The sequence below is a fragment of the Solenopsis invicta genome, chromosome 4 (genome assembly GCF_016802725.1).
Source record: "Solenopsis invicta isolate M01_SB chromosome 4, UNIL_Sinv_3.0, whole genome shotgun sequence".
NCBI lineage: Eukaryota > Metazoa > Arthropoda > Insecta > Hymenoptera > Formicidae > Solenopsis > Solenopsis invicta.
Window position 1 is genome coordinate 28,966,740 of NC_052667.1, and position 15,522 is coordinate 28,982,261.

The following is a 15,522-nucleotide window of genomic DNA, read 5'->3' on the forward strand; positions in this document are numbered from 1 at the left end:
TTAATTCATCGATTGATCAATTGTATTTATTTATGTGCAAATGCAACTTTGTTCTGTAAAAGTTACATTTGCGCATAATGCAATTGATCAATCGATGAATTAAAAAACTCGCTTACAGTTTTAAACACGAGCACGCACATTGGCACACGTCGCGTGGATCACGGTGTACCAGCTCTTTTCAGAATTTATATTAAATTCTGATACATTTTGCGACATATCTTATCGCGAAATTAATCGTTATTTGTTACATGTATGATTGCAACAGCGATAAACTCTCGCGCGATTCGGTAAGACGGTAAGAGGTTTTGGAAACGTGGTAAAGTTGGTTGGGTTTGGTTAAGAGTGAAAGTGCAAGGATGCGTTTGACGTGGCATTTTGTTTCTTCGTGTATTTTATTCAAGTTTAATGAGTTCCGCGAATATTTCTTTTGTTTACAAAATTGTGAGCTTCCTATCTCGGTCACGCAAGATTCCTGTGTTCCATGTTGATTATATTTTTTCACGAGAACCATATTACTTTTCCTGTACTATTGTATAGTATCAAACCAGATTATTTCATCGATGAGGCCTTCCGCATACCTGAAACGTTGCGATATTGTGCGGGAAACTTTACGCGAGTAAACGCATTCTGGAGATGATTTGTCGAGGCATTGCTTTAAAGTGCATCGCATGTATTTTAGATTAAATTTTTTAATTAATTCTTCAATATTCCCTGCATATAAGGATGTTTCCATCAATGTTTATCTAGTATGATAAGAAGTAAAACGAAGATTTTAAAAATAATTCTTAGTAATATTAGGATTTTGTGTATCATTTGTTTTAAGAAACGTAGAACAAACAATATTGCTCAAAATCATGAAGATTTTACATTTATTTGATATTTTTTTATATATTAATATACATGTATACGTGTGATATCAATATTGTGTGATGCAATATATTAATTGAACATTGATTGCTCCAACGTAGCTATGTTCCAGGAGGAACAAAAACATCAATATTTAATACAATATTTAGTATTTACAAAAGTACAAAAGTTTACAAAACATCAACTACTATACAGCAAATTCCTCTCTATAATAGTATTTTTATATTATTTCTACAACTACAATTGGAAACTCTAGCCTTAACGGCACAAAGCTAGCGTAATACAGTTTTCTAATTGTCTAAATTGTATTCGACTCGTATGGTTTCATTAAATTAGAAAATCAGACTTTTGGATTATTGGATGCAGTTACCTAGCAGTTACTGCTTGTCTAGGCCTTTTAAGTGTTTATTATTTTATTGATTGAAAAATCATTCTTTTTGAAAATTGGTTGAAAAATTATTCTCAATATCATTTATATCTATATTTTATTAGATACCATATGATGTTGATAAAATTCTTATCACATTTGCTCAAGGCAAAGTTATTTGATGAGACATAATTAAAGAGATGTATTCAGAATTGTCATTAATGTTTGAATAATAAATATATTTTTAAATATATTTATATTGTATAGATGATTTACGTTACATTACTTTGATTTTGACATAACAGAGTTTGATATGGAATTTTATGAATGCCTTGTCTCGCTCAGTTAATGTGCTTAATTGTACTCAATTTTAATTGATGAAGTAGATAAAGTAATAAAGTTTTATATTAATTAAGAACGCTTTGTGCGCATGAATGGTTGCTCAAGTTATATGTTCAAGAGTATATTTATTTGAATAAAAATAATATTAAATAATAAATTTAACTTTGCATTTATCTAAAATTGCTCTGTTTGTGAATCGAAATGTATAGTTGCCAGTAGAAGGGGTTGCGCAACCTTTTTTTTCGATGGGTTTCGGAACTGCCATGGTTCGTATTAAAGCAAGTAGAGCGATTGAACGTAAATAGTTAGATTCGTAAGTAAGAAGCAATTGCTCGATGAGCACACTGTATGGCCAAACCAATCGAAAAAAAGTGTTGCAATCTTTCTGTTGGTGACTACACATTTTTACATTTTGTCTATTCGAAACAATGTCATGTATAAACAATGTAGCAGGTAAAATGGGAAGAGCGTTGCATGCTCTGATGTCACCGGTTAGTATTAAGCTGCATGAACAGTATAACCGTGAAAAAGGGGGGCGAGGAAAGGGTTTTTAAGTATTCTGAGCGAAGGTCTCTCTCTTTCTCTCTCTTTCTCTTTCTCTCTCTCTCTCTCTCTCTCTCTCTCTCTCTCTGTACGAAATGGATGATGAATTTTCGTCTAATTCGTAGGACAGAGCATATGTATATCAATTTGGATAGTGATATATTAAATTTAAAAATGTTGGAAGTTTAACATACCTTTTAGAAAGGAAAGTTAATTATTTTACAGTTTAAAACTCATTATTTCATATTTTATGATAAAAATTGTAACAATTGTTTGACAATTGTTTCATACGTTACGCTGTGTTTAATTTATTGCAATTTTGTAGATATTCTTCATTGAAAAAGATTGACACATAATTGAAATATATAATAAATTTTATGAAAAATGACTTGCTACATTTTTCTTTTTCTTGAAAAAAAGGTTAACTTTTTAAATTTAAAATTATATCTAGTTATCTGTACTAAATTATGCAAGCATTAAATTATGAATGTATTAAATTATACGTTGCAAAATGTAGCACCTGTAACGTTAATGATATTAATACTTAGTATACCATATTAATAAAATTTATCATTCAGAGAATTGTATTCAAGCAATCGTATCACGGTAAAAACTTATTTCAGAAATGTTAATATTAATTCTACAGTTAATTAACTTTTTCAAAGCGATCAGCTTTTTGTACGAAATTTCGTTGAAACTATATATAAATAATCTAAAATTTCTTTTGGTTTACTGTAAAATTTCTGTAGATAATATAGTTAAAAAAATTTTTATAAAGAATGACGTAACATAAATAGTATTTAAACTTAAATTTTTGTGAGAAAGTGTGTCACAACAAAGCTCAATTTGTCATAAAAAATTTTTATACGCAAAGTTTCGCATTTATATTTGATATAAGTATAAATATGTGAAATTTTGTAAAAAGTTTGAAACTGCTTAAAGACAATAAATTTCTATCTACTTTTTCGAATTGAATTCAAAAGAACATTTCATATCTCATTTGTTAATATGTATGAAGATGTACTATTAAAAATTAATATGATTTTCGTGTGTAATGTTGAATCATCAATACAAAACGTTTATAAATAATTTTATGGAATGTTATCTGTATTTGTTATTAGATTTGATCTATAATATGCATTTAAAGACGATTAATTTTTAATAAATAAATTTTTTTGTACGTAAAAAACTTATATCGATAAACGAATGGATCTACCATTCAAGCTTGGCAGATCCATCGGGGTTCTAATGACGTTCTCGGGAATCTTCTTTGTGAGTGCTATGCCTACGTGACTCTTGACCGCTCGGGGTAACGGGTCGTCGTTTCGACCTTGTTTTGAATTTAGCGATATCCTCGCCGAACACATCACCAGTTCGAAGAGCAGATATCAAGTCGTCGAATTCGCCTTTGTTATCATTCTGCTGACCGTTACTGTTTGTTTCATTCTTCTTATTTAACGATATGCTGTTTAATATACCCTCTCGCGAGTTCTTCCTTTCTATCGTTCTTTTTCGGAGCTGTAAGAAATGATTTATTTATGTTTTACGTATTTACTATATTACATATATGATAATAATATCGCTTACTTCTTGTTCTTGTTTCGCTCTACGTTCCTCTTCTTCGACTTTCTTTCTCATATTTTCTACATCTTGTCTCGCTTCAGCTAGGGCTTGTAAAAAATTTTCAAAAATGCCAAAGAATTCATCTGGTTGAACGCCAGCCGAATCTTCGCCGAATAGTCTCACTGCTCGATCAAACTGGTTTTTTTTTTTTTTTTTTTTTTTTTGGAAAAATCTTAGTCAAATATATGTCACAATTGAATAATTAGCATTAATATGTTATTTGTTCTTGTATTCTTACTCTAGTTTTCATGTCTTGGAACAAGTCCTCCGCTTCTGCTAATCTACATGTGGCTTGTGCCTGGAAGTCCCTCATCGCCGGTAAAAACATATCACCCTGAAGCACCTGAGATTGACCTCGATGAAATTCTAGAAAACGAATAAAACGGGAGTAGCACAGACGATACAATAATAATTTGCCTCTTTCTTTTTTATTCGCGCATCTTAATTTTTTGAGACGACTGTAATTCTCACGGGAAAAGTATAGGAAAGAAGAAATTTGTCTTATGAAATTGTAATTAATCATTTGAAAATCATTAGATTTAAAGTTATCTTGTTGCGTTGAATTCCGCTTTTTATGTAAAAATCGCAATCAGTTAAAAATTCAGCGGCTCAACCATCATCACGTAGTTCGTTATTACCTATTTCTCTTTGAACATCCTGCAATCCATTTTTCAAGTTGGCCACTTCTCTTTGCAAATCGGCCATACTAACTTTGGCAGCTGTTCTAACATGTGGCATATCCTCTTCGATTTCTAGAACCTCCCTGAATCTGGCTTCGAGAATTTGCACAAGATAATGCAGTAAAGTTGTACCCTTGGAGCAAGAAGACTTGGTGTCGACTAGACGATTCAAAGAGGCTAATCGGAAGCCGCACGCGTTACCTCGCGCGTTTCCGCGATTCACGTAATTTCCCAATGCTAAAACTAATTCCAAAAGTTTTCTGAGTCTCCTTGATCTAGTTACTTGTCGGCTCGCTTCTAAAACTGCCCGCATTCTCGGCGTCAGTTCCGCAATGCTAGCTGCAAATTTCTTTTTGTAATGAAGAGAACGCAATCTCTGTTCATAATGTGGCACCCTGAAGACACAAGTAGAATTTCATTACATTTCATTTGTCGGCATCAATGTTTCGTTGATCTGCTTTGTATAAAGAAAGATTGCAATTTTTAAGTCACTCGAAAGATAATTCATCGCGATAATTGATTGCTTTTCTTGGAGAAAGATTTTTCTAGACTAGAAAAATAATGAATAATGTGTAATGTGACACTAATAAAACGTGAAAAATATTACGTACTTGGATATCTGATACAAGAAACAGTCAGCTCTGTTTTGCAATTCCTTTTGATGGATATCTAACGAGGCAGCTTCTTCCGAAGATGGTATGTACTTTAATAATTGTTCCACCATATCGATGTGCAAAATATTCTGCTGATCCATCGACAATATCGTTCTGGTAATCTCATTATCGGACATCTTTAATTTCGACAATAGTATGGTGCAATTTTGCGCTCTTCTCGAATCGATTACCGACATTGTTTTTTTATTCTTTCCTAATGTCCTTAAATCTTCTATCGAGCCTTCCGTAGAAACGCCATTCTTTTGATAAGCGCAAAAGATTTTGTCAATTGATTCGAGATCCATTACATTGTAGAGCTTTGTGTCGTCCAACTCTGACCATATCGTACCCTGCAACTTCTGCTCAGGTATTTTGGACCAGTTGAACGATTTCAAAGGATTACTCGGCTGTGGAACGTTCTTTATTATCTCCATCTACAATATAATATTCGATTCGAATTATGCAAATTAAATTATCAATTGGTAAATTTTTTTAGCTAATTTTACTTGGCTAATTAATCTTGGGAAATGTTACTGCACTTTAAACTATAATAATTACTATTAAATTATTGTTTTAATAATACACACACACGTTTGATATTTGATTTTAAATATATAGTAATAACCTTCATAGGCGGAGGAGCAGCTGGCATTAAACAAGGAGGTGGCGGAGGTGCTAATGGAGGTGGTGGCGGTGGTGGTGGGGTGGGTTTGGTCTCAACCGTTTCGAGTACTTCATCTTCCACAATTTTTAAAGTGGCTTTTGCGTCATCTGGCAAACTTCCTGAAGCTACTAGTTGTTCTAGACGTTTCCGTTCAGATTTCTCATTGTTAATTTGTCGCGACAACGTCTCAAGGTTATCTTGTAATTCAGAAATTTTTTGTTTCGTCTCTATGTGCATCGACGTCTCCTTTTCAAGACGCTCTTTGATCCTTGCTAAATTCGCTTCCATATCTTCCTACATCGCAAAGCCAATTACAAATTATGATTATATTTGTAGTATAAATTTGAAGAAACGAACAATATTAAATGCAGTAATTGATAATTCACACAATTTGTGTCGTAGTGCTAACATATAAGAATAATGAGATTTTACATTAAATGAATTGATGAAAGAAAAAAAGAAATTTCTTTTATTACTCAGGTTTTTTTATATTACTCACTTTTATATCGTTAGCCTTATGTTTGAAATATGTTTAATATATTAAAAAAATACCTTCAAATCGGAATAATAAATGTGTTGTTCTCATATTTATATTATTATTAAGGAACATTGCCATCAATCTGAATATTTTAAACGTTTTCCGAACGCATATACACATGTATATATATATATATATATATATATATATATATATATATATATATATATATAAAATAGCTTTCGCAAATAAAATAAATTTGGGAAATAAAATTCTCTTTGTATATAGATGTAATATCGTATGTGAATATATCTTTTACGAGTAAACTTTTTTTACTAAAAGAAATTTGTTGCGATTGATAAAAACAAAACATTGATTTGGCTAATACTTTTTCTTGAGTTCTCGAATCTAGTTCTTGCTCCTTCTTAGCTAGTCTCGTGGACATGTCCAAATTTTCGCGTTCCATCTCTTCGGCTTTCTTTCTCGCTGCCACAAGTTCCTCTTCCTTTGCGAGAAGATGAACGATCTCTTTCACGTTTATTTCAATTGGTGCTACATCGGGGTTTCTTACTAATCCCGTTTCGTTACTTTCGGATTGTAAAACGATCTGCTGAACGATTCGATCGAACAATAACCAATGTTGAGGATGCGAACCATAATCCACTGAAAAAAAAAATCAGCATTAAGTTATGTCTTTGACGTAAGATCTATCAATTCAAAAACTTACGTGGCAATAAAAGGCAGTGTTCAAGTAAGCTAAGAAGATGAGGATAAGCAGCAGTATGGCTGAGTTTTCGTCTTAAAAGATCGAACATGGCGCTAGCACTTTTTGTATCTACATGCTCTTTTTCGAACTTCCTCGCGAGCTCCTTTTCGTCTTCGTTTCGTACCATCTCAAAAAAATCGAGATGCCTATCGAGTGTCTCATTCTCGTATTTTCTCAATTTCTCGATAATAGGTTGGATGCCGAGCATCAGTAACTCGTATCTCAGGTGCAGCCTAAACTCTAGTGTCACCTGGCCAGGCCCGTAGTTTAGGACGGCATTGATAAATGACATGATCGCTGTTTTTAGGGACAGATTGTCTTTATAGATACCAAAGTTTTTGTCAAGATCATTGATTATACACTGGAAGCGCGTTCTCTCGGAATGATACTGTTGGAAGTGCAACATGGCTTCTAGAACTTTGCGGTGACCGCCTGGTACTAGACAAACTGCACCGAGAATCTCTAGTACAGAGATTTTTGTCTTAATATTCTCAAACGCGAGCGACTGTGATATCGTATTGATTGCTGTTGGATGCGCCAACACGTGCGCTCTACCATTCTAGAAAGAGAGATATTAATTAAGATAATGAAGAATATATATATATATATATATATATATATATATATATATATATATATATATATATATATATATAGATGAAATACGTGGCAAGGCTTCTCTTAACAAAGTTATAGAGATACATATCGGTGAACTGTGATTCAAACATTCTCATCCCGAGTGTATGGAAAAATTAGATATGAAACTATAGGTACTATTGATGAAACACTATTAAAAAAAGAGATCTTCAAATCTTTCTTCGCTATACAGAACTTACCGAATTATTCATTAAAGCCTTCAAACATCCTATAACGCTGGTGTGAAGGTTACTGTTAGCTGCCTCAATATCCATAGTTCCTAGTACTTGTAGTAAAGCATTTAAGCCATCTAATTCTATAAATCTGAGAACGAAGCTATGCGGCTGCGTCCTCAGGGCAGTCTTTAGAGCTTCTGCTTGACGCATTTGATTTGATATCTCCTCATCTTCCTCTGGGAAAGAATTCTGTACATAACCGTGCCAAATATACTTGTTACATACATACGTATATTAAAATATAAAATTGCAAATAGTACGACAATATTTTTGTAACATTCCAGCAAAATTATCAACCTCAAGCAATCTTCTTATCTATACGTGGCAAATTTATACGTAGCGAATAGTTTTATCAATCATTAACAATCATAGATCATTCTATTAAATATTTTTTTTCACTCACATTCGCTATCGTCTTCAATCGATTGATATAGTCCTCGGGATCGCCGCTAAGATCAGTGGTACGTAAGCCTCCATTATCCAAAGTGCCATTACCTTTTCTGGAGCAATATATCTGCCACTTTTTATTGGCTGGAAGTGCTAAAACTGCTTGCCGATTGGTCTGGGTCAGGTCCAGTTCGTCGACAAGCTCGAGAAACATTTTATTCAGCTCCTCTTCAGCTGGCATTGGCAAAGTCGGTGTCATTGCTTGTAGCGTGAGTGTACCCGTGTGCTCCACAACGCAATACGTGATTTCTGGTGGTTCGTCATCCTGTAAAGAGCAATTAGATTAGTTTAGTTCAGCATCCTGCGAATGCACGATATAGATTATGCGAATAATATTATTATATCGATAAACGTGTAAAAGATACATAAAATAGTTGTAGATTATTTTGCTTTAATCTTATTATGGAATAAATTATTTGTTTGAATTTTCTTGCTTTTTATTACATGTATATGTAGAACATGTGTATTTATAAATAATTGTATTGCTTGTGTACTGTAATATTGATATAACATTGGTGTATAAAAGTATATAATAAATTTGCAATAAAAAATTAAACTTTTAACAAAAAGATAATATAAAATTATTCAACATATTTTTGCAACCTTATTTATTAAACTACAATATATTTAATAGTTATAGACGCGCGCAACGCACGCACGCGCGCGTGTACGCATGTATGCAGCTTTAAGGAAACAGCCATTATAATTAATGCAATTAGCTTATTGCAGTTTGTTGCAGTTTTTTTACACTAAAATTTGCTTTTGTTTAATACCATTTCTAGTCTTTTACACACTATTCCATTGATACATTAAACTATTGTGACTAAATAAAAGAAGCAAGAAAAAGGTTTATTAAAAAAAAAATTTTTTTTTTTTAAAATCAATGATTAGTATACGTTATGCAGAGTCTATGATAATTATGCAATAAAAAATATACAAGGTTGAAAATACAGACATTGTGTTTTTTAGTTGTAACTAGGCCTGACGAGTTATGTACTATATATGGATTTGTAGAGTAATCTACACCCACAAAATTTAAGAATTGAATTTAAAATCAGCTGTCAGCTTTATTAGCTTTCAATTTTATAATGGAATTAACATATATAATTAAAATATATCGTCTCGTATTGGAATTGTATTCTAATTCTGATTTCGGTGCTCACTCAATCTCTATTTTCATTGTGTACTCATTCTCGCTTCTTCTTGTTACCAGCCAGTCAAGAACTAGCATCCACGGCAGCAAAGGTCAGGGGATCGGCTTAGGCTTTGAATTCCTAAGGTACTTTCACACGTGACTAAAAAATTACCTATTCACGTACTAGATGTTGATTTTTTTCTTCGTAAACATCATCTTTGTGCGATCGTGTGGTAAAGTAAAAGATCACGCATGCGTATGTACAATATACATGTGTAATCCAATGTTGATCACGAAGTATTTCGCACAATGTGCAATGCATAATAACCTGAAGCAATTTGTACGTGAAATTTTTTACAGAACAATTAAATTTTTGTTTTAATTTTTTAAACGAGAGTGTAAATAGGCAGTATAAAAAATTTCTTTTTGTAAACAATAATGATGTATATTTTCAAAAGTAATCGTGGACCGAATGAATTGAGTAAATAAATATGTATCAATTCTGTTAAAAAATATTACTCATGTGTTTAACGTTGTGAATATTGAACTTTAAGAAAACGTTAAAATACAGATTAGTTAGATATGTAGTATTAAATCATTTGTATGTAGATTTTACTTTTTCGATGATTGTAAGTCGCGCAGGAGACGAATCAAAAGAGTACGGTTAATGAATCCTTTCTACTTTCCAGTTGACTTTCAAATTAACATGTACATCTAGCTCGTTGGATGAAACGCTTCGATAAATTTAAGCCGTATAATACCACATATACATTTGATTCACTCTTTGAGAGAATAGAAATATTTAAAGAAATTACAAAGATTTAGTTAATATCATATCAACTTTTTTTTATTACAATATTAAATCAAACTAATATTAAACGTTTTATTATTATAATATTTTAATAAACGCGTTTTTAGTAAATATCACAGATTTACTCAGATAATAAATAAAAAAATGCTACAATGCAATTATGTTAGGTCAGTATTATATATTAAAATGATATTATGCATTAATTGACTACAAAATTATAGTCACATCATTTAATTGCTCGTGTTTAATACAGAACAATGCGAAATACAATAATACGACCGAGCCTCTTCTAAACCGTCTTCTCACTTTGGTTCGTTTCTTCTGAAAGTTACCGCCCATTTCATTTGCATCTCTTTTCGTAAGAGTTCGTTTTACTTTGTTTTATGTAAGAACTTTCTAGTAACAATTTACTTCGTAATGTTTCACGCATAACACACAATAAAGGTAATGGTAAGTAGCTCTATGGGCTACCATGGAATTTTTAATTTTAATAATAGTTCATAAATCAGTGTATTAAAAAATTTTAAAGATTAACACTTATAAAAACACAAAAATTAATAAAAACAATTTAAATATGTTTGATTAATAACTACATTCTTACCAATGATATTAAAATTATGAATTGCAAATAATTATTTATAAATATGAATTTCTTGCAACGGTGTAATAATATGACAGCGTTGTTAGATAATATAACAAAATTATTTTTACAACAAATTTTTCAGAATTTAGCCTTGTTCATGGATAAATGTAAATGATTAGATCCATAAGTAAGAACCAATCGTTCAGTGAGCAGACTGCATTCTGAAATCCATTAAATAAAAAGTGCAACCTTTTTGCCGCCTATTGTATGTATATAAATTATACTAAGAATCTTACCTGAAGGCAGCCACAAAACGATTTCTTTACACGTGATGGCATAGCTTGACACCGACCGACAAATTCCTTCAGAGGCTGTGAAGTTTTCACAGGACAGTTTGGAATCCTCTGCAAATCATAAAAAACTTTATATATCACTTGTCATAACTTTTCCAAATTATTAATGCAAGATATTATTAATAATTTGGAAAATACTATTAAGGGAGATGCTAAAGTTATGAGTTTTATCGACTGAACAACGATTTATACATACGATTGAATAAAAAAAAAACGAAATTTTTCGTTTAATGTGTAGTTACGTAATCAGAATAGACATTTTAATCATTTATAACACACACACACACACACACACACACACACACATTTTTATTATAAGCAGTTATTGAAAATATGTAATATCCAGTGAGAATAAGAAAATTATGTTATTTTATATTTTTATAACAAATGTTTCTCGTGATTTGAAATTAAAATTCTATTTCTAATTTTATTTCTCAAGTACGCAGCGAAAAAATCGGGAAACTATATAGCATTATACAATAGTAAGCAATGCTAAGCTAACTTACAATTAGCGAAAACGCTAATAATCTAATAATAAAAATTCTTTTACGATTCGATGACACCTACGTGAAAAACACGTCTCCTTTCAATTCTAGGCTCCGTGCAAGGCATTATATCTTGATCTTCATTATTGGACATGATAGTATCAGTTGAATCACTTATTATTTTATACGCTATCGAGTGAAAAAAGTGCTCAGAGCACACCGGCAACGATTTCGATCGTAATTGTTTTTACAATTAATTTTCACTTTTACACACTCTGAAGATGAAACCGCTTTGTTCGTATGCAGGTAAATACTCGCGAATTCGAGTTGCTAACCAATTTGGTAGCCAAGAAATTCTCTTATCTTGTACGTTGAAATTCTTATCGCATAGGAAAAACGGAGCAACGTCAATTATCGTGTGCGAGTTATCGCGCGACTATGCATATCATTGTGACGTCTTCAGTGGAATCAACTGATTTCACTAGTCTTTTGTACAGTGAAAAGAATTGTTTTGGAAACTAATTCAAATACTTGATACTATTATTCGATTTGTTCATTTCATTCATTTATTTTTTATTAATCTAAAGAGACGGTAAAAATTCTGTAAATGAAAGTAATATCTCAAATTTTAAAATAATTTCTTTTTTTATTTTGAATAAATATTTTAATTTTGGCACATGCAATCGAAAAGGTTATTACTTTCAATGCAATTTTGTTATGACATTCGCCGAAAGCGATTACATCATGACAATTAATTCACAGGTTTGTAAATATACTTTCCAAAGCTTTACGGTTTATAATCTCTCTCTTGAAATCACTTCTTCACGAGAAAGAAAAGATATTATGTAGATCATCACTTATCATCATTCGCAACTGCTATTAATTTAAGACAATTGTAAATATACGAAAATCGTACAAATGACATCTCGAAAGATATATCTATCAGTCTCGTAATCATCGAGTACTTAAATATTCATTATGTAATTTTAAATCAGAACGATAACAAAAGTTATTGTTTAAAATAGATTTTTTATCAACACTCGGTTACAATTTTTGGAAAATTTTAATAAATAATTTATTGTGTGACCATATCTTTTTATAAATAACAGCAATAATCTATTTAAATCTTTATCTGGTACTTTTCTACAAACATACTTTCTCACAAATACTTTTCAATCTATTGTGTATTTATTGTATTTATTTTTGCAATAAAAAACAGTTTTTTGCACGATTTGTAATATCTTCTGCAAATATAACTCGAAATATAATCAATCTTAAAGAATTTCGAAAAAATTGTCTAGTTTCCTAAACGTCTAATTATTATTAATGTTTAGATACCTTGCGTAAATCAACGAATATTTTACTCTTTTACTCGATAGATGTGACAGCAACATTCATCTTAAGAAATCTCATTATAAGAAGTAATGTAAAGTTTTTGGAATTTATGGTAAATAAATAAATAAATAAATGTGTGTGTGATTGTGTGTGTGTGTGTGTGTGTGTGTGTACATCACAGAGATACAATTAAATAATATTTACACTCAAAAATAATAAATTTATTCAGTCACCATTGTCATATAGTTCTATACTGATTATTCCGCGCATGAATTGATGTCATATGACATAAAAACAATCTATATTGTAGATAGATTATTTTGATAATGAAATTCAGACTGTATTATATTATATATTATTAATATTATATGCGGAATAATTATATGCGTTAACTACATATGTACAATGATTTATTTATAATTATTTTATAGCATGCTATATATAACAGGATGTCAATTATATATACATGTATAAAGCTAACATTTGATCTTAATTAATTTAGGAACATATTTTAATGTCTTATACATTTTAATAATTACTATTTTTATAAAAAGTTAAATTACTAATTATTATATTATTGTAGTATACATATATAGTACGTACTAAAAATAAGGCTAATATTTTTAAATAATTAGATTTAGATAAATTATACAGAATATAAATATAAATTTTAGAAAAAAGCGAGTTTTTTTATTTGTGACTGAGATACATATATTAAGAATACATACTGTACGTATTGTGTGTAAAGGACTGTGCGTAATGAGTACATATGCGATTGTATTCAACGATATCTGCATATCAATAAATTCACGCACGAAATGCTTTTGACAATAAACAATGAAAAATAGCTGAATTACTTCACATCTCTTATTTTTCCATATTGCTACTTAATCTTTTTCTTTGTCTGATCTCCTGTGCTCTCTCTCTCTCTCTCTCTCTCTCTCTCTCTGTCTCTCTCTTCTTTACGAGTACTCTCACCAGAGATATTTGAGTGAAACTTTGGTGCGCCCTTCTTATCGACATCAATTGGATGAGTGATCTATCGATATATTGGCTCTCGTTTAGGATTGAACTTTCCATTCACGACATGAGCACAATTTTTTTATTAGCTGCTGTCATTCTATTCATTCAAGTTTTTTATTATAAGTAATATTATGAAAATGATAAACTGTATCGTGAAACGTAAAAGTAATATGATTGTGTCTAGTGTGTGTGTAAAAATCATTGCTTTTAAGTTGTATGTACATAGTAAATAAGAAATTATATTTATAAATATAATGAAAAAATAGTTAATAAAAAAAATAAATACGAGAAATAAATACAATATATAATTAATTAATATTAGAAATAACAAAATATAAAAAAATTTTCTTCATTATACTATTTAATATTTTCAATAATTGTGGTAAATATCTATTTTTTCATTAATATATGTTAAATACGATATTTAAATTTTATCTACATTGAAATTAAATAAAAAATACTCTACATTATACTGTAGTTTTGATACGTTTAAAAATGAATAAAAGTGAAATAATAAATATTGATTTTTTCAGAAGTGTGTGAGTGTAATTTAATTATGGAAAAAAAGAATTATAAATGGAATAGAATAATTATTAGCAATTATGTTCTATTCATGTAATATCGTACTTTCGAAAATATCTAAAACAGCATGAATTATTCGATGTACTGTCCGTGAAATGAGTAACAAGTTCAGAAAGCGTACAAATTTTTTGATCATAATAATGACATTGCTGTTGAATCTAGCGACATAAAATGATGGGTATTAATGTGCAATACTTGTATTTACGCTAATTCAGCCATGCGAACAGGTGGCTGAACATATTACAAGTATAGAACATAAACATGATATGGAACATGTTGTAAAATAGGTAGATTTTCGTTCATCACTTGGACTTGGATTCAATCGTTTTTTCGCCGAATGTACATACTCATCGATGTACATGGCAGGTACATGAAAATGAATGGATTAAGTTATTTAATCATAGAAGAGCATAACGACGTTATATTGCCACACATTGCATTTAATGCAACGCCACGTAGTACTTGAACAATAAGGCAGAAAGCAAAACGTATCAACGGATTCGTTGAAATTTCCACTAGCGTATATATTTGTTCAAGTTATCGATACGACAAACAAAAATCTTATTTGTTTAATGTAAATAATGTAAACAAGCATTAATTGCTTTTGACAGAAATCCAAATTAAATGACCAAGGATTTACTAGTATTTAATAATATTTATTTATTTTCATATAATTTACTAATTTACAATTATGGATACCTATTAGTATGTTGTATTTATTATGTTGACAATTAATAATAATAATAATAATAATAATAATAATAATAATAATAATAATAATGGCCGATTAGGACGATTTGAATATTTGAAAAAAAGAAAAGAGTCGCCAACCGTGTCGCTTGATGAGAGCTATGCTCATTTATGCGTGCACAGCCAATATAGTATTGTTCGTACAAAAGGAAAAAGTAATGAT

The 15,522-nt window shown here is 30.5% G+C and overlaps 1 protein-coding gene across 5 annotated transcripts in view; it reads right to left on the reverse strand.

Moving 5' to 3' along the window:
* Positions 1-840: 840 nt before the first annotated feature.
* Positions 841-15,522, reverse strand: part of LOC105196682 (disheveled-associated activator of morphogenesis 1) — a 34,016-nt gene continuing 19,334 nt past the window's right edge. For 4 of the 5 annotated variants that reach the window (XM_026139342.2, XM_026139341.2, XM_039448756.1 and 1 more), the window contains 11 exons: positions 11,128-11,235; positions 8,259-8,567; positions 7,820-8,044; positions 6,945-7,542; positions 6,606-6,880; positions 5,701-6,033; positions 5,034-5,509; positions 4,381-4,817; positions 3,981-4,108; positions 3,707-3,877; positions 841-3,637 (listed from right to left, as the gene is read on the reverse strand). In XM_026139342.2, coding sequence (XP_025995127.1) covers positions 3,365-3,637; positions 3,707-3,877; positions 3,981-4,108; positions 4,381-4,817; positions 5,034-5,509; positions 5,701-6,033; positions 6,606-6,880; positions 6,945-7,542; positions 7,820-8,044; positions 8,259-8,567; positions 11,128-11,169 — 3,267 coding nt within the window. In that variant the 5' untranslated portion in view covers positions 11,170-11,235 and the 3' untranslated portion in view covers positions 841-3,364. Of the gene's footprint in view, positions 3,638-3,706; positions 3,878-3,980; positions 4,109-4,380; positions 4,818-5,033; positions 5,510-5,700; positions 6,034-6,605; positions 6,881-6,944; positions 7,543-7,819; positions 8,045-8,258; positions 8,568-11,127; positions 11,236-11,751; positions 12,637-15,522 lie in introns of those variants that run through there. The other variant, XM_039448754.1, reaches the window with a different exon arrangement.